Consider the following 27,146-nt stretch of genomic DNA (forward strand, 5'->3'; position numbering starts at 1 on the left):
GGTTATATATCGCCAGTATTTCGTCCGATTTAAAATTGTATATTCCAACGTGCTGTTTTCAGCTTTTCTGTTGAAGGTATATCGGGTAGCGTACACTTAATCCATCAAAAACGATAAGTTTTAATTATTCGCTTATACAAGGAAAAAACACTAAAGATAAATGTTTAATTACAGGGTTGATTTATGTTATACGTGATGTCTAAAATACCCTAAGATTTCTAATTGGATGATTATGGAGTGCTCTCTCTCTCTTTCTCCCTCTATATATAGCCATAAAGTTCGTTTCTTATATAAATAAATATATATATTTATATAAGAACGAAATTTATGGCTAACTAATAAAAAAAAATAGTGAATTTGATTGTATGAGAATGATTGCTAGGAAAAGTACATAATAGCTAAACTTAAAATCAGACAGTAACTATATGCCTTTAGATTGTCACTTTTGTTTTCTCGAAAACAGTCTTTTATTAAACTAATGGATGGATATTTTCTTTGTAATTTAAAGATCATAAAATCTCCTAGATCACCGCGTAAGCATTCGTGTTCTCGTAGATTTCGGACTTTTTCAGTACAGTTTGAAGAACACGTTGCATCACAGTGCATAGCTAGTTCAATCATCATGAATCCAATATATTCATTACCACCAGACAGGAAGTCCTTCCACTTGCACCCATCAATTATTCCGCCAAATTGTGGCATATATCGTTTACATTTTTCAACTGTTTTCCATGTTGTACAGTATGGCAGTGCTATATTTTGTGCAGGATAATATGTGATAAATCCGTAGCACATTTCATCGGAAGTTCCTTCGCCAAAGAAAATAGTTTCGTTTGACGATAGAGAAGAATATGTGCATGTAGTTCTAATTTCATCCCCAGGAAGAATCCTTATAGGAGGATCAAATCTACAATGAAAATATTTTATTTTAAAAGTGATTTAAGTGTGTGTTAATAGTATATTTCAAATTTAAATTTCACAAAACTGACTTTTAATCTCTTTTAAACACACGTAAACAGACAAACATAGATGTGTTTTAGTTATTTATTAAAAAAAAGATTTGGTGTGATTGGCAATGAGACAACTCTCCACAAAAGACCAAATGACAGAGCAATCAACGACTATACAGTTGGGTGCAGACCAAGCATTACATAAAGTAAACGCAAGTTAACGCCGCGTGCACATATTTCGTTAGTTAACTTCAAATCTCCCGTTTACTAGTAAACGCACGTTTACTATAATTACGTTAACGTGGCTGAAATGGAAATTTCTAATGTCTACCTTAGTAAACGGGCGTTTACTATGTGTCCGTTTAGTCAGTAGTAAACGGGCGTTTACTTCATAATTCTTCAAATTTATTTTTACGTGCACTTAAAAGTAAACGGGCGTTTAGTACAGATTTTACAAGTATATTTTTACGTGCACTTGAAAGTAAACGCACGTTTACTTTTCGCGTTAACTGATTGGGTAAATTTAGAAATAAACTTCAAGTTCATTTGCACATTTATTTTATAAAAACGACCTTTAGTCTTAATATTTTACGTATATGTGTTTCAAACCAGAACAATTCAAAAACTCTTTTAATTCGAAATATTAAATTACACAAAATCACTTTCATTAAGTCCATTAACTTTACTGATAGGCAGATTTTCTATATTTTTCTTCCAAAAGTTACATGTGCAAATATCGATACGAAAAGAAAGGTTATCCGAGACATCGGGAGAATATTTCAATATGATGGGATATAAACATCATGGTTTTTATTGTTTCGTTCCCCATTCATAATTGTCTCTTCGAATTCCTACTATAACTCGGGGTATTTAAAACCATTATTTTTAATCGAAATTCACCTTGTTTGCCTTGGATTTACATGATAAGATTCTGTTTTGACAAATGATAAAAAAAGACGTAAATTGTACTAAATTATAATCCTGGTACCTTTGATAACTATTTACACCACTGGGTCGATGCCTCTGCTGGTGGACGTTTCGTCCCCGAGGGTATCACCAGCCCAGTAGTCAGCACTTCGGTGTTGACATGAATATCAATTATGTGGTCATTTTTATAAATTTCCTGTTTACAAAACTTTTAATTTTTCCAAAAACTAAGGATTTCTTATCCCAGGCATAGATTACCTTAGCCGTATTTGGCACAACTTTTTGGAATTTTGGATCCTCAATGCTCTTCAACTTTGTATTTGTTTGGTTTATAACTATTTCGATATGAGCGTCACTGATGAGTCTTATGTAGACGAAACGCGCGTCTGGCGTACTAAATTATAATCCTGGTACCTTTGATAACTATTTACACCACTGGGTCGATGCCTCTGCTGGTGGACGTTTCGTCCCCGAGGGTATCACCAGCCCAGTAGTCAGCACTTCGGTGTTGACATGAATATCAATTATGTGGTCATTTTTATAAATTTCCTGTTTACAAAACTTTTAATTTTTCCAAAAACTAAGGATTTCTTATCCCAGGCATAGATTACCTTAGCCGTATTTGGCACAACTTTTTGGAATTTTGGATCCTCAATGCTCTTCAACTTTGTATTTGTTTGGTTTATAACTATTTCGATATGAGCGTCACTGATGAGTCTTATGTAGACGAAACGCGCGTCTGGCGTACTAAATTATAATCCTGGTACCTTTGATAACTATTTACACCACTGGGTCGATGCCTCTGCTGGTGGACGTTTCGTCCCCGAGGGTATCACCAGCCCAGTAGTCAGCACTTCGGTGTTGACATGAATATCAATTATGTGGTCATTTTTATAAATTTCCTGTTTACAAAACTTTTAATTTTTCCAAAAACTAAGGATTTCTTATCCCAGGCATAGATTACCTTAGCCGTATTTGGCACAACTTTTTGGAATTTTGGATCCTCAATGCTCTTCAACTTTGTATTTGTTTGGTTTATAACTATTTCGATATGAGCGTCACTGATGAGTCTTATGTAGACGAAACGCGCGTCTGGCGTACTAAATTATAATCCTGGTACCTTTGATAACTATTTACACCACTGGGTCGATGCCTCTGCTGGTGGACGTTTCGTCCCCGAGGGTATCACCAGCCCAGTAGTCAGCACTTCGGTGTTGACATGAATATCAATTATGTGGTCATTTTTATAAATTTCCTGTTTACAAAACTTTTAATTTTTCCAAAAACTAAGGATTTCTTATCCCAGGCATAGATTACCTTAGCCGTATTTGGCACAACTTTTTGGAATTTTGGATCCTCAATGCTCTTCAACTTTGTATTTGTTTGGTTTATAACTATTTCGATATGAGCGTCACTGATGAGTCTTATGTAGACGAAACGCGCGTCTGGCGTACTAAATTATAATCCTGGTACCTTTGATAACTATTTACACCACTGGGTCGATGCCTCTGCTGGTGGACGTTTCGTCCCCGAGGGTATCACCAGCCCAGTAGTCAGCACTTCGGTGTTGACATGAATATCAATTATGTGGTCATTTTTATAAATTTCCTGTTTACAAAACTTTTAATTTTTCCAAAAACTAAGGATTTCTTATCCCAGGCATAGATTACCTTAGCCGTATTTGGCACAACTTTTTGGAATTTTGGATCCTCAATGCTCTTCAACTTTGTATTTGTTTGGTTTATAACTATTTCGATATGAGCGTCACTGATGAGTCTTATGTAGACGAAACGCGCGTCTGGCGTACTAAATTATAATCCTGGTACCTTTGATAACTATTTACACCACTGGGTCGATGCCTCTGCTGGTGGACGTTTCGTCCCCGAGGGTATCACCAGCCCAGTAGTAAGCACTTCGGTGTTGACATGAATATCAATTATGTGGTCATTTTTATAAATTTCCTGTTTACAAAACTTTTAATTTTTCCAAAAACTAAGGATTTCTTATCCCAGGCATAGATTACCTTAGCCGTATTTGGCACAACTTTTTGGAATTTTGGATCCTCAATGCTCTTCAACTTTGTATTTGTTTGGTTTATAACTATTTCGATATGAGCGTCACTGATGAGTCTTATGTAGACGAAACGCGCGTCTGGCGTACTAAATTATAATCCTGGTACCTTTGATAACTATTTACACCACTGGGTCGATGCCTCTGCTGGTGGACGTTTCGTCCCCGAGGGTATCACCAGCCCAGTAGTCAGCACTTCGGTGTTGACATGAATATCAATTATGTGGTCATTTTTATAAATTTCCTGTTTACAAAACTTTTAATTTTTCCAAAAACTAAGGATTTCTTATCCCAGGCATAGATTACCTTAGCCGTATTTGGCACAACTTTTTGGAATTTTGGATCCTCAATGCTCTTCAACTTTGTATTTGTTTGGTTTATAACTATTTCGATATGAGCGTCACTGATGAGTCTTATGTAGACGAAACGCGCGTCTGGCGTACTAAATTATAATCCTGGTACCTTTGATAACTATTTACACCACTGGGTCGATGCCTCTGCTGGTGGACGTTTCGTCCCCGAGGGTATCACCAGCCCAGTAGTCAGCACTTCGGTGTTGACATGAATATCAATTATGTGGTCATTTTTATAAATTTCCTGTTTACAAAACTTTTAATTTTTCCAAAAACTAAGGATTTCTTATCCCAGGCATAGATTACCTTAGCCGTATTTGGCACAACTTTTTGGAATTTTGGATCCTCAATGCTCTTCAACTTTGTATTTGTTTGGTTTATAACTATTTCGATATGAGCGTCACTGATGAGTCTTATGTAGACGAAACGCGCGTCTGGCGTACTAAATTATAATCCTGGTACCTTTGATAACTATTGTACAGTGTATTGAAAGGGATATCGATAAAGGGTAATATAAGTATGTACATTTGTACCGGTCATCTCGTCAATTTAAATGTTCAAATATTGCTATCTTTACATGGATATAATAAACTAATTTACTATGCAGCTATATATAGTGCTAATATGGTCTGTTTTGGTTAAAATTCGAGTCAGTCTGAGGTTAGAAAACTACTAAAATTTGTTTCAATATTCAATATTTTGAATAAAAAAAGTACATGCTGGCACTCTAAATTGATGCAAACAAAATTTTTTAGTCATAATATTCAAATATTGCTACCTTTTTCATTATACAATCAATCCTTACATGAAAATATAACTCATGTACTTATAATGCAGCTATATAGATTTACATAATAGAATGCTTATATGGTCAGTTTTGGTTGTTGCGAACAAATAATCTTATTATATGAGTCAGTCTGAGGTATGAAAACAACTGAATTTTTTTATGATTCAATATTTTGAATAAAAAAGTACATGCTGGCACTCTAAATTGATGCGAACAAAATTTTTTAGTCATAATATTCAAATATTGCTACCTATTTTCTTATACAATCAATCCTTACATAAAAATATAACTCATTTACTATGCGGCTATATAGATTTACATAATTAAATGCTTATATGGTCAGTTTTTGTTGTTGCGGACAAATAATTTTATTATATGAGTCAGTCTGAGGTATGAAAACTACTGAAGTTTGTTTATGATTCAATATTTTGAATAAAAAAAGGACATGCTGGCCCTTTAAATTGATGCGAACAAAATTTTTTCATTCATAATATTCAAATATTGCTACCTATTTTATTATACAATCAATCATTACATGAAAATATAACTCATTTACTATGCGGCTATATAGATTTAAATACTAGAATGCTTATATGGTCAGTTTTGGTTGTTGCAGACAAATAATTTTTTTATATGAGTCAGTCTGAGGTATGAAAACTACTGAATTTGGTTTACGATTCAATATTTTGAATAAAAAAGGGACATGCTGGCAACCTAAATTGATGCGAACAAAATTTTTTAGTCATAATATTCAAATATTGCTACCTATTTTATTATACAATCAATCATTACATAAAAATATAACTCATTTACTATGCGGCTATATAGATTTAAATACTAGAATGCTTATATGGTCAGTTTTGGTTGTTGCAGACAAATAATTTTATTATATGAGTCAGTCTGAGGTATGAAAACTACTGAATTTGGTTTACGATTCAATATTTTGAATAAAAAAGGGACATGCTGGCAACCTAAATTGATGCGAACAAAATTTTTTAGTCATAATATTCAAATATTGCTACCTATTTTATTATACAATCAATCCTTATATGAAAATATAACTCATGTACTATGCGGCTATATAGATTTACATACAAGAATGCTTATATGGTCAGTTTTGGTTGTTGCGAACAAATAATTTTATTATATGAGTCAGTCTGAGGTATGAAAACTACTGAATTTGGTTTACGATTCAATATTTTGAATAAAAAAGGGACATGCTGGCAACCTAAATTGATGCGAACAAATTTTTTTAGTCATAATATTCAAATATTGCTACCTATTTTATTATACAATCAATCCTTATATGAAAATATAACTCATGTACTATGCGGCTATATAGATTTACATACAAGAATGCTTATATGGTCAGTTTTGGTTGTTGCGAACAAATAATTTTATTATATGAGTCAGTCTGAGGTATGAAAACTACTGAAGTTTGTTTATGATTCAATACTTTAAATAAAAAAAGGACATGCTGGCCCTTTAAATTGATGCGAACAAAATTTTTTCATTCATAATATTCAAATATTGCTACCTATTTTATTATACAATCAATCATTACATGAAAATATAACTCATTTACTATGCGGCTATATAGATTTACATAATTAAATGCTTATATAGTCAGTTTTGGTTGTTGCGGACAAATAATTTTATTATATGAGTCAGTCTGAGGTATGAAAACTACTGAATTTTGTTTACAATTCAATATTTTGAATAAAAAAAGGACATGCTGGCCCTCTAAATTGATGCGAACAAAATTTTTTATTCATAATATTCAAATATTGCTACCTATTTTATTATACAATCAATCATTACATGAAAATATAACTCATTTACTATGCGGCTATATAGATTTACATAATAGAATGCTTATATGGTCAGTTTTGGTTGTTGCGAACAAATAATCTTATTATATGAGTCAGTCGGAGGTATGAAAACAACTGAATTTTTTTATGATTCAATATTTTGAATAAAAAAGTACATGCTGGCACTCTAAATTGATGCGAACAAAATTTTTTAGTCATAATATTCAAATATTGCTACCTATTTTCTTATACAATCAATCCTTACATAAAAATATAACTCATTTACTATGCGGCTATATAGATTTACATAATTAAATGCTTATATGGTCAGTTTTTGTTGTTGCGGACAAATAATTTTATTATATGAGTCAGTCTGAGGTATGAAAACTACTGAATTTTGTTTATGATTCAATATTTTGAATAAAAAAAGGACATGCTGGCCCTCTAAATTGATGCGAACAAAATTTTTTAGTCATAATATTCAAATATTGCTACCTATTTTATTATACAATCAATCCATACATGAAAATATAACTCATTTACTATGCGGCTATATAGATTTAAATACTAGAATGCTTATATGGTCAGTTTTGGTTGTTGCGGACAAATAATTTTATTATATGAGTCAGTCTGAGGTATGAAAACTACTGAATTTTGTTTACGATTCAATATTTTGAATAAAAAAGTACATGCTGGCACTCTAAATTGATGCGAACAAAATTTTTTATTCATAATATTCAAATATTGCTACCTATTTTCTTATACAATCAATCCTTACATGAAAATATAACTCATTTACTATGCAGCTATATAGATTTACATAATAGAATGCTTATATGGTCAGTTTGGTTGTTGCGGACAAAAAATTTTATTATATGAGTCAGTCTGAGGTATGAAAACTACTGAAGTTTGTTTATGATTCAATATTTTAAATAAAAAAAGGACATGCTGGCCCTTTAAATTGATGCGAACAAAATTTTTTCATTCATAATATTCAAATATTGCTACCTATTTTATTATACAATCAATCATTACATGAAAATATAACTCATTTACTATGCGGCTATATAGATTTACATAATTAAATGCTTATATAGTCAGTTTTGGTTGTTGCGGACAAATAATTTTATTATATGAGTCCGTCTGAGGTATGAAAACTACTGAATTTTGTTTACGATTCAATATTTTGAATAAAAAAAGGACATGCTGGCCCTCTAAATTGATGCGAACAAAATTTTTTATTCATAATATTCAAATATTGCTACCTATTTTATTATACAATCAATCATTACATAAAAATATAACTCATTTACTATGCGGCTATATAGATTTAAATACTAGAATGCTTATTATGGTCAGTTTTGGTTGTTGCAGACAAATAATTTTATTATATGAGTCAGTCTGAGGTATGAAAACTACTGAATTTGGTTTACGATTCAATATTTTGAATAAAAAAGGGACATGCTGGCACCCTAAATTGATGCGAACAAAATTTTTTAGTCATAATATTCAAATATTGCTACCTATTTTATTATACAATCAATCATTACATGAAAATATAACTCATTTACTATGCAGCTATATAGATTTAAATACTAGAATGCTTATATGGTCAGTTTTGGTTGTTGCAGACAAATAATTTTATTATATGAGTCAGTCTGAGGTATGAAAACTACTGAATTTTTTTATGATTCAATATTTTGAATAAAAAAGTACATGCTGCATGGCACTCTTAATTGATGCGAACAAAATTTTTTATTCATAATATTCAAATATTGCTACCTATTTTCTTATACAATCAATCCTTACATGAAAATATAACTCATTTACTATGCAGCTATATAGATTTACATAATAGAATGCTTATATGGTCAGTTTGGTTGTTGCGGACAAAAAATTTTATTATATGAGTCAGTCTGAGGTATGAAAACTACTGAAGTTTGTTTATGATTCAATATTTTGAATAAAAAAAGGACATGCTGGCCCTTTAAATTGATGCGAACAAAATTTTTTCATTCATAATATTTAAATATTGCTACCTATTTTATTATACAATCAATCATTACATGAAAATATAACTCATTTACTATGTGGCTATATAGATTTACATAATTAAATGCTTATATAGTCAGTTTTGGTTGTTGCGGACAAATAATTTTATTATATGAGTCAGTCTGAGGTATGAAAACTACTGAATTTTGTTTACGATTCAATATTTTGAATAAAAAAAGGACATGCTGGCCCTCTAAATTGATGCGAACAAAATTTTTTATTCATAATATTCAAATATTGCTACCTATTTTATTATACAATCAATCATTACATGAAAATATAACTCATTTACTATGCGGCTATATAGATTTAAATACTAGAATGCTTATATGGTCAGTTTTGGTTGTTGCAGACAAATAATTTTATTATATGAGTCAGTCTGAGGTATGAAAACTACTGAATTTGGTTTACGATTCAATATTTTGAATAAAAAAGGGACATGCTGGCAACCTAAATTGATGCGAACAAAATTTTTTAGTCATAATATTCAAATATTGCTACCTATTTTATTATACAATCAATCCTTATATGAAAATATAACTCATGTACTATGCGGCTATATAGATTTACATACAAGAATGCTTATATGGTCAGTTTTGGTTGTTGCGAACAAATAATTTTATTATATGAGTCAGTCTGAGGTATGAAAACTACTGAATTTTTTTATGATTCAATATTTTGAATAAAAAAGTACATGCTGGCACTCTTAATTGATGCGAACAAAATTTTTTAGTCATAATATTCAAATATTGCTACCTATTTTCTTATACAATCAATCCTTACATAAAAATATAACTCATTTACTATGCGGCTATATAGATTTACATAGTTAAATGCTTATATGGTCAGTTTGTGTTGTTGCCGACAAATAATTTTATTATATGAGTCAGTCTGAGGTATGAAAACTACTGAATTTTGTTTATGATTCAATATTTTGAATAAAAAAAGGACATGCTGGCCCTCTAAATTGATGCGAACAAAATTTTTTAGTCATAATATTCAAATATTGCTACCTATTTTATTATACAATCAATCCATACATGAAAATATAACTCATTTACTATGCGGCTATATAGATTTAAATACTAGAATGCGTATATGGTCAGTTTTGGTTGTTGCGGACAAATAATTTTATTATATGAGTCAGTCTGAGGTATGAAAACTACTGAATTTTGTTTACGATTCAATATTTTGAATAAAAAAGTACATGCTGGCACTCTAAATTGATGCGAACAAAATTTTTTATTCATAATATTCAAATATTGCTACCTATTTTCTTATACAATCAATCCTTACATGAAAATATAACTCATTTACTATGCAGCTATATAGATTTACATAATAGAATGCTTATAATGTCAGTTTGGTTGTTGCGGACAAAAAATTTTATTATATGAGTCAGTCTGAGGTATGAAAACTACTGAAGTTTGTTTATGATTCAATATTTTAAATAAAAAAAGGACATGCTGGCCCTTTAAATTGATGCGAACAAAATTTTTTCATTCATAATATTCAAATATTGCTACCTATTTTATTATACAATCAATCATTACATGAAAATATAACTCATTTACTATGCGGCTATATAGATTTACATAATTAAATGCTTATATAGTCAGTTTTGGTTGTTGCGGACAAATAATTTTATTATATGAGTCAGTCTGAGGTATGAAAACTACTGAATTTTGTTTACGATTCAATATTTTGAATAAAAAAAGGACATGCTGGCCCTCTAAATTGATGCGAACAAAATTTTTTATTCATAATATTCAAATATTGCTACCTATTTTATTATACAATCAATCATTACATGAAAATATAACTCATTTACTATGCGGCTATATAGATTTAAATACTAGAATGCTTATATGGTCAGTTTTGGTTGTTGCAGACAAATAATTTTATTATATGAGTCAGTCTGAGGTATGAAAACTACTGAATTTGGTTTATGATTCAATATTTTGAATAAAAAAGGGACATGCTGGCAACCTAAATTGATGCGAACAAAATTTTTTAGTCATAATATTCAAATATTGCTACCTATTTTATTATACAATCAATCCTTATATGAAAATATAACTCATGTACTATGCGGCTATATAGATTTACATACAAGAATGCTTATATGGTCAGTTTTGGTTGTTGCGAACAAATAATTTTATTATATGAGTCAGTCTGAGGTATGAAAACTACTGAATTTTTTTATGATTCAATATTTTGAATAAAAAAGTACATGCTGGCACTCTTAATTGATGCGAACAAAATTTTTTAGTCATAATATTCAAATATTGCTACCTATTTTCTTATACAATCAATCCTTACATAAAAATATAACTCATTTACTATGCGGCTATATAGATTTACATAATTAAATGCTTATATGGTCAGTTTGTGTTGTTGCCGACAAATAATTTTATTATATGAGTCAGTCTGAGGTATGAAAACTACTGAATTTTGTTTATGATTCAATATTTTGAATAAAAAAAGGACATGCTGGCCCTCTAAATTGATGCGAACAAAATTTTTTAGTCATAATATTCAAATATTGCTACCTATTTTATTATACAATCAATCCATACATGAAAATATAACTCATTTACTATGCGGCTATATAGATTTAAATACTAGAATGCTTATATGGTCAGTTTTGGTTGTTGCGGACAAATAATTTTATTATATGAGTCAGTCTGAGGTATGAAAACTACTGAATTTTGTTTACGATTCAATATTTTGAATAAAAAAGTACATGCTGGCACTCTAAATTGATGCGAACAAAATTTTTTATTCATAATATTCAAATATTGCTACCTATTTTCTTATACAATCAATCCTTACATGAAAATATAACTCATTTACTATGCAGCTATATAGATTTACATAATAGAATGCTTATAATGTCAGTTTGGTTGTTGCGGACAAAAAATTTTATTATATGAGTCAGTCTGAGGTATGAAAACTACTGAAGTTTGTTTATGATTCAATATTTTAAATAAAAAAAGGACATGCTGGCCCTTTAAATTGATGCGAACAAAATTTTTTCATTCATAATATTCAAATATTGCTACCTATTTTATTATACAATCAATCATTACATGAAAATATAACTCATTTACTATGCGGCTATATAGATTTACATAATTAAATGCTTATATAGTCAGTTTTGGTTGTTGCGGACAAATAATTTTATTATATGAGTCAGTCTGAGGTATGAAAACTACTGAATTTTGTTTACGATTCAATATTTTGAATAAAAAAAGGACATGCTGGCCCTCTAAATTGATGCGAACAAAATTTTTTATTCATAATATTCAAATATTGCTACCTATTTTATTATACAATCAATCATTACATGAAAATATAACTCATTTACTATGCGGCTATATAGATTTAAATACTAGAATGCTTATATGGTCAGTTTTGGTTGTTGCAGACAAATAATTTTATTATATGAGTCAGTCTGAGGTATGAAAACTACTGAATTTGGTTTACGATTCAATATTTTGAATAAAAAAGGGACATGCTGGCAACCTAAATTGATGCGAACAAAATTTTTTAGTCATAATATTCAAATATTGCTACCTATTTTATTATACAATCAATCCTTATATGAAAATATAACTCATGTACTATGCGGCTATATAGATTTACATACAAGAATGCTTATATGGTCAGTTTTGGTTGTTGCGAACAAATAATTTTATTATATGAGTCAGTCTGAGGTATGAAAACTACTGAATTTTTTTATGATTCAATATTTTGAATAAAAAAGTACATGCTGGCACTCTTAATTGATGCGAACAAAATTTTTTAGTCATAATATTCAAATATTGCTACCTATTTTCTTATACAATCAATCCTTACATAAAAATATAACTCATTTACTATGCGGCTATATAGATTTACATAATTAAATGCTTATATGGTCAGTTTGTGTTGTTGCCGACAAATAATTTTATTATATGAGTCAGTCTGAGGTATGAAAACTACTGAATTTTGTTTATGATTCAATATTTTGAATAAAAAAAGGACATGCTGGCCCTCTAAATTGATGCGAACAAAATTTTTTAGTCATAATATTCAAATATTGCTACCTATTTTATTATACAATCAATCCATACATGAAAATATAACTCATTTACTATGCGGCTATATAGATTTAAATACTAGAATGCTTATATGGTCAGTTTTGGTTGTTGCGGACAAATAATTTTATTATATGAGTCAGTCTGAGGTATGAAAACTACTGAATTTTGTTTACGATTCAATATTTTGAATAAAAAAGTACATGCTGGCACTCTAAATTGATGCGAACAAAATTTTTTATTCATAATATTCAAATATTGCTACCTATTTTCTTATACAATCAATCCTTACATGAAAATATAACTCATTTACTATGCAGCTATATAGATTTACATAATAGAATGCTTATAATGTCAGTTTGGTTGTTGCGGACAAAAAATTTTATTATATGAGTCAGTCTGAGGTATGAAAACTACTGAAGTTTGTTTATGATTCAATATTTTAAATAAAAAAAGGACATGCTGGCCCTTTAAATTGATGCGAACAAAATTTTTTCATTCATAATATTCAAATATTGCTACCTATTTTATTATACAATCAATCATTACATGAAAATATAACTCATTTACTATGCGGCTATATAGATTTACATAATTAAATGCTTATATAGTCAGTTTTGGTTGTTGCGGACAAATAATTTTATTATATGAGTCAGTCTGAGGTATGAAAACTACTGAATTTTGTTTACGATTCAATATTTTGAATAAAAAAAGGACATGCTGGCCCTCTAAATTGATGCGAACAAAATTTTTTATTCATAATATTCAAATATTGCTACCTATTTTATTATACAATCAATCATTACATGAAAATATAACTCATTTACTATGCGGCTATATAGATTTAAATACTAGAATGCTTATATGGTCAGTTTTGGTTGTTGCAGACAAATAATTTTATTATATGAGTCAGTCTGAGGTATGAAAACTACTGAATTTGGTTTACGATTCAATATTTTGAATAAAAAAGGGACATGCTGGCAACCTAAATTGATGCGAACAAAATTTTTTAGTCATAATATTCAAATATTGCTACCTATTTTATTATACAATCAATCCTTATATGAAAATATAACTCATGTACTATGCGGCTATATAGATTTACATACAAGAATGCTTATATGGTCAGTTTTGGTTGTTGCGAACAAATAATTTTATTATATGAGTCAGTCTGAGGTATGAAAACTACTGAATTTTTTTATGATTCAATATTTTGAATAAAAAAGTACATGCTGGCACTCTTAATTGATGCGAACAAAATTTTTTAGTCATAATATTCAAATATTGCTACCTATTTTCTTATACAATCAATCCTTGCATAAAAATATAACTCATTTACTATGCGGCTATATAGATTTACATAATTAAATGCTTATATGGTCAGTTTGTGTTGTTGCCGACAAATAATTTTATTATATGAGTCAGTCTGAGGTATGAAAACTACTGAATTTTGTTTATGATTCAATATTTTGAATAAAAAAAGGACATGCTGGCCCTCTAAATTGATGCGAACAAAATTTTTTAGTCATAATATTCAAATATTGCTACCTATTTTATTATACAATCAATCCATACATGAAAATATAACTCATTTACTATGCGGCTATATAGATTTAAATACTAGAATGCTTATATGGTCAGTTTTGGTTGTTGCGGACAAATAATTTTATTATATGAGTCAGTCTGAGGTATGAAAACTACTGAATTTTGTTTACGATTCAATATTTTGAATAAAAAAGTACATGCTGGCACTCTAAATTGATGCGAACAAAATTTTTTATTCATAATATTCAAATATTGCTACCTATTTTCTTATACAATCAATCCTTACATGAAAATATAACTCATTTACTATGCAGCTATATAGATTTACATAATAGAATGCTTATAATGTCAGTTTGGTTGTTGCGGACAAAAAATTTTATTATATGAGTCAGTCTCAGTCTGAGGTATGAAAACTACTGAAGTTTGTTTATGATTCAATATTTTAAATAAAAAAAGGACATGCTGGCCCTTTAAATTGATGCGAACAAAATTTTTTCATTCATAATATTCAAATATTGCTACCTATTTTATTATACAATCAATCATTACATGAAAATATAACTCATTTACTATGCGGCTATATAGATTTATAATTAAATGCTTATATAGTCAGTTTTGGTTGTTGCGGACAAATAATTTTATTATATGAGTCAGTCTGAGGTATGAAAACTACTGAATTTTGTTTACGATTCAATATTTTGAATAAAAAAAGGACATGCTGGCCCTCTAAATTGATGCGAACAAAATTTTTTATTCATAATATTCAAATATTGCTACCTATTTTATTATACAATCAATCATTACATGAAAATATAACTCATTTACTATGCGGCTATATAGATTTAAATACTAGAATGCTTATATAGTCAGTTTTGGTTGTTGCAGACAAATAATTTTATTATATGAGTCAGTCTGAGGTATGAAAACTACTGAATTTGGTTTACGATTCAATATTTTGAATTAAAAAGGGACATGCTGGCAACCTAAATTGATGCGAACAAAATTTTTTATTCATAATATTCAAATATTGCTACCTATTTTATTATACAATCAATCATTACATGAAAATATAACTCATTTACTATGCGGCTATATAGATTTAAATACTAGAATGCTTATATGGTCAGTTTTGGTTGTTGCAGACAAATAATTTTATTATATGAGTCAGTCTGAGGTATGAAAACTACTGAATTTTTTTATGATTCAATATTTTGAATAAAAAAGTACATGCTGGCACTCTAAATTGATGCGAACAAAATTTTTTAGTCATAATATTCAAATATTGCTACCTATTTTCTTATACAATCAATTCTTACATGAAAATATATCTCATTTACTGTGCGGCTATATAGATTTACATAATGAAATGCTTATATGGTCAGTTTTGAGTATTGCGGACAAATAATTTTATTATACGAGTCAGTCTAAGGTAAGAAAACTATTGAATTTTGTTTGTGATTCAATATTTTGAATGAAAAAGGACATGCTGTCACTCTAAATTGATGCAAAAAAAAAGTTATGTCATAATATTCAAATATTGCTACCTATTTTCTTATACAATCAATCCTTACATAAAAATATAACTCATTTACTATGCGGCTATATAGATTTACATAATTAAATGCTTATATGGTCAGTTTGTGTTGTTGCCGACAAATAATTTTATTATATGAGTCAGTCTGAGGTAAGAAAACTATTTAATTTTGTTTGTGATTCAATATTTTGAATGAAAAAGGACATGCTGTCACTCTAAATTGATGCAAAAAAAAAGTTATGTTATAATATTTAAATATTGCTTCCTTTTTTATTATACAATCAATCTTTATATCAAAATATAACTCATTTACTATGCCGGCTATATAGATTTACATAATAAATTGCTTATATGGTCAGTTTTGGTGTTGCAAACAAATAATTATATATTACGAGTTAGTCTGATGTATGAAAACTACTGAATTTTGTTTACTATTCAATATTTAAAAATAAAAAGAGGTCATGTCCGTCAGGCTGGTACAAAAATTGCTGTCAATTGTTACGTATTATATGGTCAATTATGGCATGAAAATATAACTGAATTACTTCTATATAGAATAAGATAACTTAATTGTTAAGAGGTAAATATTGTCAGTTTTGGTTAATGATATCAAATAATTTTGTTTTACGAGTCAGTCTGTCTAAGATGAACAAGAAATTTACTATAATTATTGTTCAATTAAATAAAAATTTCACTCAGTGTATGTCTGATGAAAGCTGCTACAGCAATCCAATCTTGCTTGCTTGCACTTTCCAAAATATGAACAAATGTTTGGTGCTGAAAGAAAAAGACTTCATTAAAAAATATGAAATATGAATACTGTAAACCAACTTATTTTCGCGAGCGATTTATTTTCACGACTTTCGCGAGTAGAAAAATAAGGCGGTCAAGAAAGGGTAAAACATGAAATAAAGTATCCGCAAAAATAAGTTGGTTTACAGTAATTACTTTATTATTGTCATTCTTACAATTTTTAATTTAATTCTTTAAATAGATGTTGAAAGTTGCATGCACTAAGTGTGAAGTAGCCTTCCTTTCTCCTTTGAGTAAAATTTCAGTGCTCAATATTTTGCTATATAGAATGGTAGAAATCTTAAACATCACTGGTCTAGGAGTAGATGTGGATATTTATGAATGGAAAGTGTTGAACTAAAGTTTTATAATCATTTGTAATATGTACGTTTCAAGCCACAAATTGTCACACATACATTTTTACATAAAAACAGGTTTGAAAAAAAAAAAATAGATGCTTACAATTTACAAAAATAATATTTTGAAAAGCAATGCAAGCAGAATTTTTAAGTAGTGTCTGTCATGGATGATCCATTTTGTTTTATAAAATAAAAGTACACAAATGGCTGCCTCTCAAAAATTTGAAAGAAATGCATTTTCAACAACACATGTGTACACAAACATAAAAGTAGTCTAAAAAATCAGCTCAAAATCTGAAGGTGTATAGAAAAAAAGTAACTGTGATGAGTTCAGTTATTTCAACAAATTTCAAATCAAAAGTCTCGAAATTCTAAATTATAGAAAAAAATCAGCTGAGGAACTAAACTTAAATTTGAAGGTTTATTGCAGAGTGTTGGATAAGGGTAAAACTATATGGCACCATCAATTTAAACGGGGCCATAAAAAAATGTTCAGTACATTGCAAAATCTGATTAAAATTACCTTCAAATTAACTTGATCATCCTTCTTCTCCTTATAGATGCACACTGCAACATGCCATGATAATCCCTTTTCGCCAAACCAATCTGACTGTTTTTCCCTGTGTGAGCAAGGGAGGAATTTCATTGCCCAATCAATCACCATCACTGCTTGACATTCACTCATATTATCAAACATGTCAGTTCTGGCAAGGTCTTGGTTGACAGTTCTCATTATATGGCATTTCCAGTTTTCTATTTGATCAAGTGCAAGTTTCAACTCAGTTTTGTCATCAGAACCAAATGGCAAGTTTGATACCTTAATTAAAACGGACGATATATTGTCACATCTGTCACATTTGATTGAATGGTCATGGTCACACTTTGACTGATAATTTGGCACTTTGGGGTCACTAAGGCCCCATTTAATACAGTGGTCAGCACATTCTGAGTTGGGAGATATGTGTAATTTATAGTCCCCTTTCAAATATTCCTTGCCCGATTTCAGTTGTTGGATAAGTTCATTTTTCTTTTCCCGGGATATGATATCTTCATTTTCAATACCTTTAATAAGTTTTTCTATTAACTCAAAACCACTATGTCCATCAGCTGTTATGTTATCAAGACCATGTAGATTTCGGCGCTTTGATGCAGAACATACATTAAGAATATTGTATAAGGTTGCACGGCTCAAAGGAGTAAACTCATTTTCTTCACTGTAAGAGTTATACATATCAATCAAGGTTGAATGACAAGCTGTTCTTACTACTTCTGGTACTGTTATAACTTCACCTGATTCTAATTTTATATCTCTTGTGCCATAGGAAACAATTTGATGGAAAGCTGGGTTAAAAAAGAAAGACAAGGCATGTTCAAGTTTCACAGGGTCCATTCTTGATCTTTTCACAGGAGGTTGATCATGTTGGTCATAAATTGACTGAAAATTCATCATCCTTACTTTGTCAACTCTATACTTGGTTAGTCCTGGAATTCTGTTTAAAAGTTGTTCTTTTGTTGTTTTGGATGCCATAATTGACAATAATTGTTCCTTGACAATATTGTTATCTGCCTCATTGTACAATTTGATCAGGGAATTAAACATTTCATCGTAGTAGTTATCAGATGAGCCTTGATTATTGTCTGCTTTTTGTTTGAAGATACGAGCTAGCAATATGCTACTCTGACCTGGTGCAATAGCATTCAAAACAGCACTTATTGCCTCATCTGCCTTTCTTTCAACATACAGCTGTGTTGTTTTACTAACCGTCTCTATGGATGATTGGAGTTGGTATTTTAGTGGGCTGATCTCCCCTTTAGATAGAGATGACAGGACGTTATTGCATGTACTCAAATCTACAGGCATTCCCTCATTACTCCAGTTAGATGTCTGGGACAAATTTGTTCCTTGTGATGATTCCTGAAAATAGGTACATGTATGTAGACAACATAATTTTACATTAGGTAAATTTTTATGCAAAACAGTAGCCTAATAAAAAGCCTTAAATGGCACAATGTTGAAACATAGAACATTGCCACTATAATATGTGTGTGACTAAAATCTATGGAGGTTTCCAAATATATGGCCGGTTCTAAATCTATTGCAGATTACTAATCTATGGCAAGTGTGACGGTACATCTTCAAATAAATCAAATTTATGGCAGTTTTTTGTTTTCTCCAAGTCTACGGCAGATTTGATTACGTAATTTTCTGTATGGACACAACATTCAAGCTTGATACAATTCTGAATTTGGATTTGGATTAAATAGTTGACACAGATAAGGTTTCTGGCGTAGATTTGGACCAACTTGAAAACTGGGCCCATAATCAACAAGAGGCTGTCACAACGACAGCAAACCGGATTTATTAACATTTATTTGTATCCTGCCAATATCACAAGAACCATAACTGATGAACGGTGAAAGTGAAAATCATCAATATCAAATTTGACCTCCATTTAGTCATCAGTACCAACATATTAAAATTTGAAAAGCTTAGGTTGAATGGTTCATGAGTAAATGCACGGACACTACTGGAAAAGCCATTTTTAAATCTTTCAAGAACCATAACTCCTGAACGGTAAAAGTCAAAATTGTCATTATTAAACTTGAGCTCCATTTTGTCATTAGAAACAACATATTAAAATTTGGGAAGCTTTGGTTGAAGAGTTCATGCGTAAATGCACGGACACAACTGGAAATGCCATTTTTCAATCTTTCAAGAACCATAACTCCTGAACAGTAAAAGTCAAAATCGTCATGATTAAACTTGACCTCCATTTTGTCATCAGTAACAGCATAATAAAATTTGAAAAGCTTTGGTTGAACAGTTCATGAGTAAATGTACGGACACGACTAGAAAAGCCATTTTTCACTATTTCAAGAACCATAACTCCTGAACGGTAAAAGTCAAAATCATCATTATTGAACTTGACCTCTATTTTGTCATCAGTAACAACATATTAAAATTTGAAAAGCTTTGGTTAAACAGTTCATGCGTAAATGCACGGACATGACTGAAAATGCCATTTTTCAATCTTTCAAGAACCATAACTCCTGAACAGTAAAAGTCAAAATCGTCATTATTAAATTTGACCTTCATTTTGTTACAAAAATCAAACTTAGTTTAATTTGGGACCTTTTGGACCACATCAAAGAACCACATGAGTTACAGTAATTTCGCACCATAAACATCTCGTACCCTGGCCATTTTGTACCTTGACCATTTTTTACCATAGGCCTAAATCAATATATTGTCTGTTTCCCCAATCCCGACCCTGCCAAGCCAGGTGTGGGTAGGTAGGTAGGTAAATAATTTTATTTTTCCGAAAAGCCTGAATATTATCAGAAATGAATAAAATAATATTTGACTTAGTTTTGCCAATATAATTTCATGAGTAGGACCATTTTTGCAGGGTTGGTCGGGATTGGGGAAACAAACAATATTTTATTTTGGGCCATATGGAACATTAACACGTACCCCTAGGGACCTTTATAGCTTGCTGTTCGTGTGAGCCAAGGCTCCGTAATGATAATATATCAATAATGATTTACTCTTATAAATAGTAACTTGAATGGAGATTTGTCTTACTGGCACTTATACCACATCTTCCTATATCTACATACAATTTTGTACCTCATGGAACATTAACATGTAAATACCATTCGAATGATCATACCTCATCTTTCTCATTGTGTTTTGAGGTATTATGCGTTATGCGTTAATTAATTCGGTTCAGGCAAACATAAGTACAGAAAGATACCAATAGGTATTGGGTAACACTATGTCCCTCCCGTTTCTACAGTGTTGGATAAAACATGAATATTATTTGGTATAATGATGTCTTTCTTGGGAATAATTACTATATGGCAATATCTTCATTTTCCCTTCAGACTGCATGAACATACATGTTTATGAATATGTTGTATGCCCTTTACAAAATTTTCACAGTTATATGTACATGTATAATTTTGATTATTTAGAAAACATGAATTACCTGACTATCAATTGTTATGGTCTTGTAGGACTCAGATGACCTGTCTCTCAGAAAATACTCATCATTCCCAATACCACTGTCAACCTATAAAATATAGATGTAGATCAGTTTGAATGGTTAACAAGCATATTTTATATTTATTCAATAAACAAAATACCCACAGGTAAACAAGTACCAGTGAAAAATCCCCTAAAGTTTTCATACAAGATGTTAATTGAGATGAACAATATAGAATCATACAAAATACAGTGCTTGCATTTGCTACTCAGTATTTTGACAAGGCAAAATGGATCAGCTTATAGCATAATATGCTTCCGGTACATGTATGTTTGCACCTGTCCTGAGTCAGGAATCTGATGTACAGTAGGTGTCAGTTGTTTATGTAATGTATACGTGTTTCTCGTTTTTTTATATAGATTAAACCCTTGGTTTTCTGTTTTGTATGGTTTTGCATTAGTAATTTCAGGGCCCTTTATAGCTTGTTGTTTGCTGTGAGCCAAGGTTCTGTGTTGAAGGCTGTAAATTGACCTAAAATGGTTTACTTTTTTAAATTGTTATTTGGATGGAGAGTTGTCTCATTGGCACTCACACCACATCTTCCTATATCTATGAACATAATTGACATTTTCAAAGATTATTTTTGAGTGCTAAGATATCAATTTGAATCATTGTCTGATAATCAGGAAATTCACAGAAATGTGGAATGAACATTTGCTGAATCACACATAATAAACAGAGGTGCATGTTTTTGTAACAAACTGTTTTACAACTACCACAATGCTTACATTTCAACTTTTTTAAAGACATTACATTTACAATTACTACATTTTGGTGTAGATACTAATTGTATGTCACCTCATATTCTTATATCATGTTTTCCTGTTCATGATTTTTTTTAACTTAATTCTATGGAAACAAATTGAAACACTTACCCTGCAACTATTACTCATGCTAGCTTGGTTCTCTGAACCTCCATTTGTTTTTTCTCTGTTTTCATGTATACACTGTTGAAAAATCAAGTCATAGACTAAATGGTTATTTATATCAGTGATAGTTTTAAGATTTTTTAAGCAAAATAAAAACAAAAATAACATCCCTGTGTAGCTCTGCTCATTACAATCTTTGTATATTTTCGACCATGAAGGTAAGAATATTTTTTTTTCTATTTAGATTTGCTTGTTATTCATTCTCCTAGTTTTCACTAAAATTTGGATTAAATTAAAACCTTGGAGATTAGTGTTTGCTCTGGTAAGCATGCCTCATTAAAGGCTTATAAAAGAAAAGAGGGAGTGTTACTGTGTGGATTTTCTATGTCATTTTCAATTTTTTGTCTCTGGTGTATCGGTTGTGTCATTGGCTATTATATAAATAACACATAGCTGAGAGGGTGTTAGAGCAGATTGGTACCCCGAGAAAACATTGTCAACCGCGGCGAACCTAAGGTTGACAATGCCTTTTCGAGGGGTTCCAATCTGCTCTATCACCCTCTCAGCTATGTGTTATTTAATTTATTATACTGAATGTCCTATCATTATTGGCTTTTACAGATTACTTTCATTATAAAAGTATTTTCTATGACGTCACGGGTATAAAAACGTTACGGGCATTAGAAAAAAACAACAAAAGTCAAGCAAGATTTTATTTATTTTAACAGTCGATAATAAAATCTCAGCCAAAATGTAGAACTTAAGCATTGTATTTAATTCCTTGATGTAAATTCAATTCATTGTTCTTTGAATTATCGATTTCTGATTGGTCTACAATGTAGACGAGAGGGTAACATTCAAAAAAATTGTCACCCGCTCAGCCATGTGATAGAGTAAATTGACACCCCCGTCTTAGTCAATCAAAATATGGCATTTTAACGTGAAGTATAATAACATATAATATCTTCTTGTTTCTTTTGCACATAAAAAGTTGGGATCAGCATGTCCCTTCTTTACAAAGCAGTGATATTATTTATAATAATTGAACACGTTCTTGTCATTATCATGCCTTTTAAAGTTGACAAATATTTTTTTTCATAATATTAAAAACTATTTTTTTTTACAAACCTCTGGCTCTGAAGCATCACAATCAATATCTTCTTCATGTAAGTTTGAAATTTGTTCATAGACGACAGTTCTACATTTACGGCAAATTCCTGCATAAAAAAAGAAAAACTTATTTAACGAGTTGAACATACAACATACAGTACATGTATAAAACATTTTGTAAAATAAGGCTGAAGGACATATATAAATGAATACATGAACCTACAAAAATCAATAATTTACTATCATGATATTCATCATCATATAATTATGTTACGTGTTCAATAAATATATATCATTCTATAAAAATAAAGTAAGTGCACAATGACATATATATTCTAATGTGTGCTCATTGATGAAGGCCTTGTAGTTTACTATTTGTTTCTATATTAATGCAGTATTTATATGTATATAATACATGTACATGTATTGTTGGAAGATATTAAATTGACTTCATTATGCTTTAGCCTCTCCAAGCCTTTTTTTTTTGTACATTAGCAAGAGTCTTAGACTGAAGTCATGGAACTCCGAAGTACAAATAAAATTTATATTCTGTTTATCCAGTAATTTACATCAGCATATGATACATTGTATACATGTTTGAAAATTTAGTTGTTGACATTTGTAAGAACATGTAGTTGTAACTGATCTTATAAAGAAAATCACATAACTGAATGAAAGGCATGAAAGGTGGACCAAAATATAAATGTACTTGCATGCCAAATAATAACCTACTATACAGCTTGCTCAACATCATGAAGTGGGGATATTGGATAATTTATTTTTACATGTAAACAACTTATGAACTTATACCTGATACAATGTATTTGTATAATAAATGGCTGATTGCAGTATGAAATTATATAAGAATATTACCTATATAGAGATTTACGTTTTTTTTTTCTCAATAGAAACTCAATATTGTAGACATAAATGTATTTTCCAAGATACATGTACAATGTACATACATATTCAAAAACCACATGGTTGTTTATTTGTCCATTTTGTGTGTACATGGCCTTGTGCATTGTTGACGACAGCAACAGACTACTTTGATCATATAAAAATATCTAGTGTGTTTTGATTTGTAGAATCTCGCACTGATATACATTGTACATAATATAATGTATCTAATATTTTGATGCATTATTCTTTCTTTTTTATTGCTCCTTATACTTCTTATTAAAATTGAATTAGAAACATAAAATGAACACTTGCTGCCTAAAATATGTACAAGCATGTATAAAATTTATACAAATGTCATACCCGTAGCCAGGGGGTTCAGACCTGAACCCCCCTTGAAAACAAATATTCACTGTTTAAATCAATGTTCTGTTCGAAAAAGTTTTAAATATTCATTACACATGCCACCTTTTTCACCTCTGATAGTGTTCATCACAAAATATAACGGCAAGAATTCTTATTAAGAATATTTTCAATAGTTTGTTTAGTTTTGTGTTTGTTTTTTTTGGGACAAGTTTGAAATGTTCCCTTTTCATACCCCCCCCCCTTTTTTTAAAAAGATTTATGATTGATGTATGACCTCAATACCTGTGACAAAACCTGTTTATATTTTTAAAAATAATGTGCTAAAATATTTGTTGTTCATTACCTGATCCAACAGGAACCAATTTTCCATCATACATGGAAATGGCTCTGCTCATGTCAAGGGTCACTGCTCTATCTGGTTTAGCCTTTCCTGAGTGTTGAGGGTGTGAACAGCCTGCCTTTTTTCTCCAACAAATGCCTAATGCATATCGATGCAATGGGCAAACAGCATATGACTTCAAGGCAGAGAAAATCCCTACCCTGAAGCATATCAAATGTCCCTCTGTAGGAATATCATCTGACTTCAGCCCAACTGAAGCCAGATGGTTTTCAATATTTTTACTACAATTTGCAATAGATATATCAGTTTGATCTTCTTGAAAATACGGCGAAAAACCACACTCTGTGTTACAGAAAATAGAAAAATTACATCTTCTGCCAGTCATGTTAGTCAACTGTGACGTCCATTTGTTATGATTAGTAACATAAAGAGTTCCGAAAGGGGAGATAACTCTATTAAAACATGCTAAAATATGGAAATTTTTCTGCTATCAATAATATCAGAAAAACAAAAAAACCCACTGAAAGAAGATGAAAGACAGAATTACAAGTAATAATATGTTTTATTAATCATAATGATATAATCACACAGATCTGGTAATAGCTATAAATTAATTTTCAAAAGTGATAAATTTACTTAGGTATATAAGGAATAAGTCTCAACTTCATGGTACCAGGAAATAAACCACAATAACAAAACATAACTAATGCTTCATTTTTTTAGTATTTATGTCATGTAAGGTTTCTAAAAAAGTATAGGAGTTGATGTTTTTTAACAATGCATGTTTACATAAAATACGATATTGCCTGATCCTTAGGCAGACTGGCACTTAAGTAGCTTTTATCGTCAATATGTCAAGCAGAAATGACCGGTTGGTCAATTAATTTTGATGTTCCTTATCATTTCATATTTTAGGTCAGTGTATCCAGGTTACGATGACAATCTGCGTTAACGGCCGTTTACTACAAACAGTAAACGCGCGTTTATACTTTTTAGGAAAATAGAAGACGCGCATTTTTCCACGTTAACGCGGAGGTAAACGGGAAAGTAAACGCCCGTTTACTCTTTACAAAATTAGAAGACGCGCCGTTTTTGCGTTAACGCGGAGGTAAACGCGAAAGTAAACGCCCGTTTACTTTTAATGTCTACTGCAATTTCGGAGTTAACGCACAGTTAACGCGGCGTTTACATGAAGTGCACGCGAGTAAAACGGCCGCGTTAACTTTTTCGGCCCGTCTACATGTAATGCTTGGTCTGCACCCAACTGTAGGTCACCGTACGGCCTTCAACATCAAGCAAAGCCCATACCGCGTAGGCAGATATAAAAGGCCACGAAATGACCATATAAACAGTTCAAAGGAGAAGTCGTCTAAGATGCTGTCTCATTGACCACATACATCTACTTTATATGAATCTTTTTTTAGGTTATTAAATTTCCCATATACTTTAATACTGGTGTCTATGATCAATGTATTTACCACTTAATTTGATTGTTTATCAAGACAACAGAACGTACAGGTCGATCTTCTCATCAAACTTCTATTTTTTTCTGCAATACTATTGATGATTATAACATTATTTGAGACACACGCACACTTTCAGTAAACAGATATGAATTATGGATTACCGTATATGGATAAAAAAGTAAAGTTCAATTTCGGAACAAAAATGAAGACTCTTCAATGGTGTGCTTTATATGGACCTGGTTTTTTTCTAGAGTCACTGATGAATCTTATGTACATGTAGAAAACACGTGCGTCTGGTAAATACAATATTTAATCCTGAAACCTATCAGGAGTTTATCTACGTAATAAAATATTTTGAATATTAACACATCTATTCCATCTAACATAGACAAAGGATTTAACAGATACAGTTATAAGTTATATAAAAAGATGTGGTGTGTATAAATAGCAATGAGACAACTCTCGATCCAAGTCAAAGTCGATAAAGTACGCCTTTCAACATGGTTCCTTGTTTCATACCGAACAGCAAACTATAAAGGCATTAAAAATGAGTAGTGAAGTCCGTCTCATCTCTTGACTTATATTTAGAAATTGGCAATAAGGGTCGGTTGAAAACAAAACAAAACGAAAAAATATTCAGCTTTCCAAATTGTGATCTTTCTATTTCTTTGTAGTAATATTCTAGCAGTTCCTGAATACGTAGTCCATATCTCCAATGCGATACGATATTCCAGGGCTTTCATTTGATATGATGAATTTTTTTTAGAAACAAAGAAACTATACA

General features: G+C 30.6%; 2 protein-coding genes across 2 annotated transcripts in view; both read right to left on the reverse strand.

Annotated features, from left to right (window-relative positions):
* Positions 1-354: 354 nt before the first annotated feature.
* The window catches only part of LOC139512301 (tyramine beta-hydroxylase-like), a 47,167-nt gene continuing 20,375 nt past the window's right edge, over positions 355-27,146 (reverse strand). Inside the window, exon 9 of the mRNA XM_071299803.1 lies at positions 355-907. Coding sequence (XP_071155904.1) covers positions 379-907 — 529 coding nt within the window. The 3' untranslated portion in view covers positions 355-378. The remainder of the gene's footprint in view (positions 908-27,146) is intronic.
* Positions 16,790-25,722, reverse strand: LOC139510365 (uncharacterized). The gene is made up of 6 exons (XM_071296947.1): positions 24,900-25,722; positions 23,309-23,397; positions 22,187-22,258; positions 21,255-21,338; positions 17,786-19,177; positions 16,790-16,888 (listed from the first exon to the last, which is right to left on the reverse strand). Exons 1-6 carry the CDS (start codon positions 25,279-25,281, stop codon positions 16,790-16,792), a joined length of 2,118 nt encoding a protein of 705 aa, XP_071153048.1. The 5' UTR covers positions 25,282-25,722.

This window comes from Mytilus edulis, chromosome 2 (genome assembly GCF_963676685.1).
Source record: "Mytilus edulis chromosome 2, xbMytEdul2.2, whole genome shotgun sequence".
NCBI lineage: Eukaryota > Metazoa > Mollusca > Bivalvia > Mytilida > Mytilidae > Mytilus > Mytilus edulis.

What these genes read in the sequence shown, in the direction of transcription:
- LOC139510365 (XM_071296947.1), bottom strand. Translation starts at nt 25,281, where the DNA reads ATGACTGGCAGAAGATGTAATTTTTCTATTTTCTGTAACACAGAGTGT. An exon ending in ATTGGTTCCTGTTGGATCAG is followed by an intron (nt 23,398 to 24,899) that starts GTAATGAACAAC and finishes TTTTTTATGCAG; the next exon opens with GAATTTGCCGTAAATGTAGA. An exon ending in ATGATCAAGTTAATTTGAAG is followed by an intron (nt 16,889 to 17,785) that starts GTAATTTTAATC and finishes TTTTTCTTTCAG; the next exon opens with CACCAAACATTTGTTCATAT.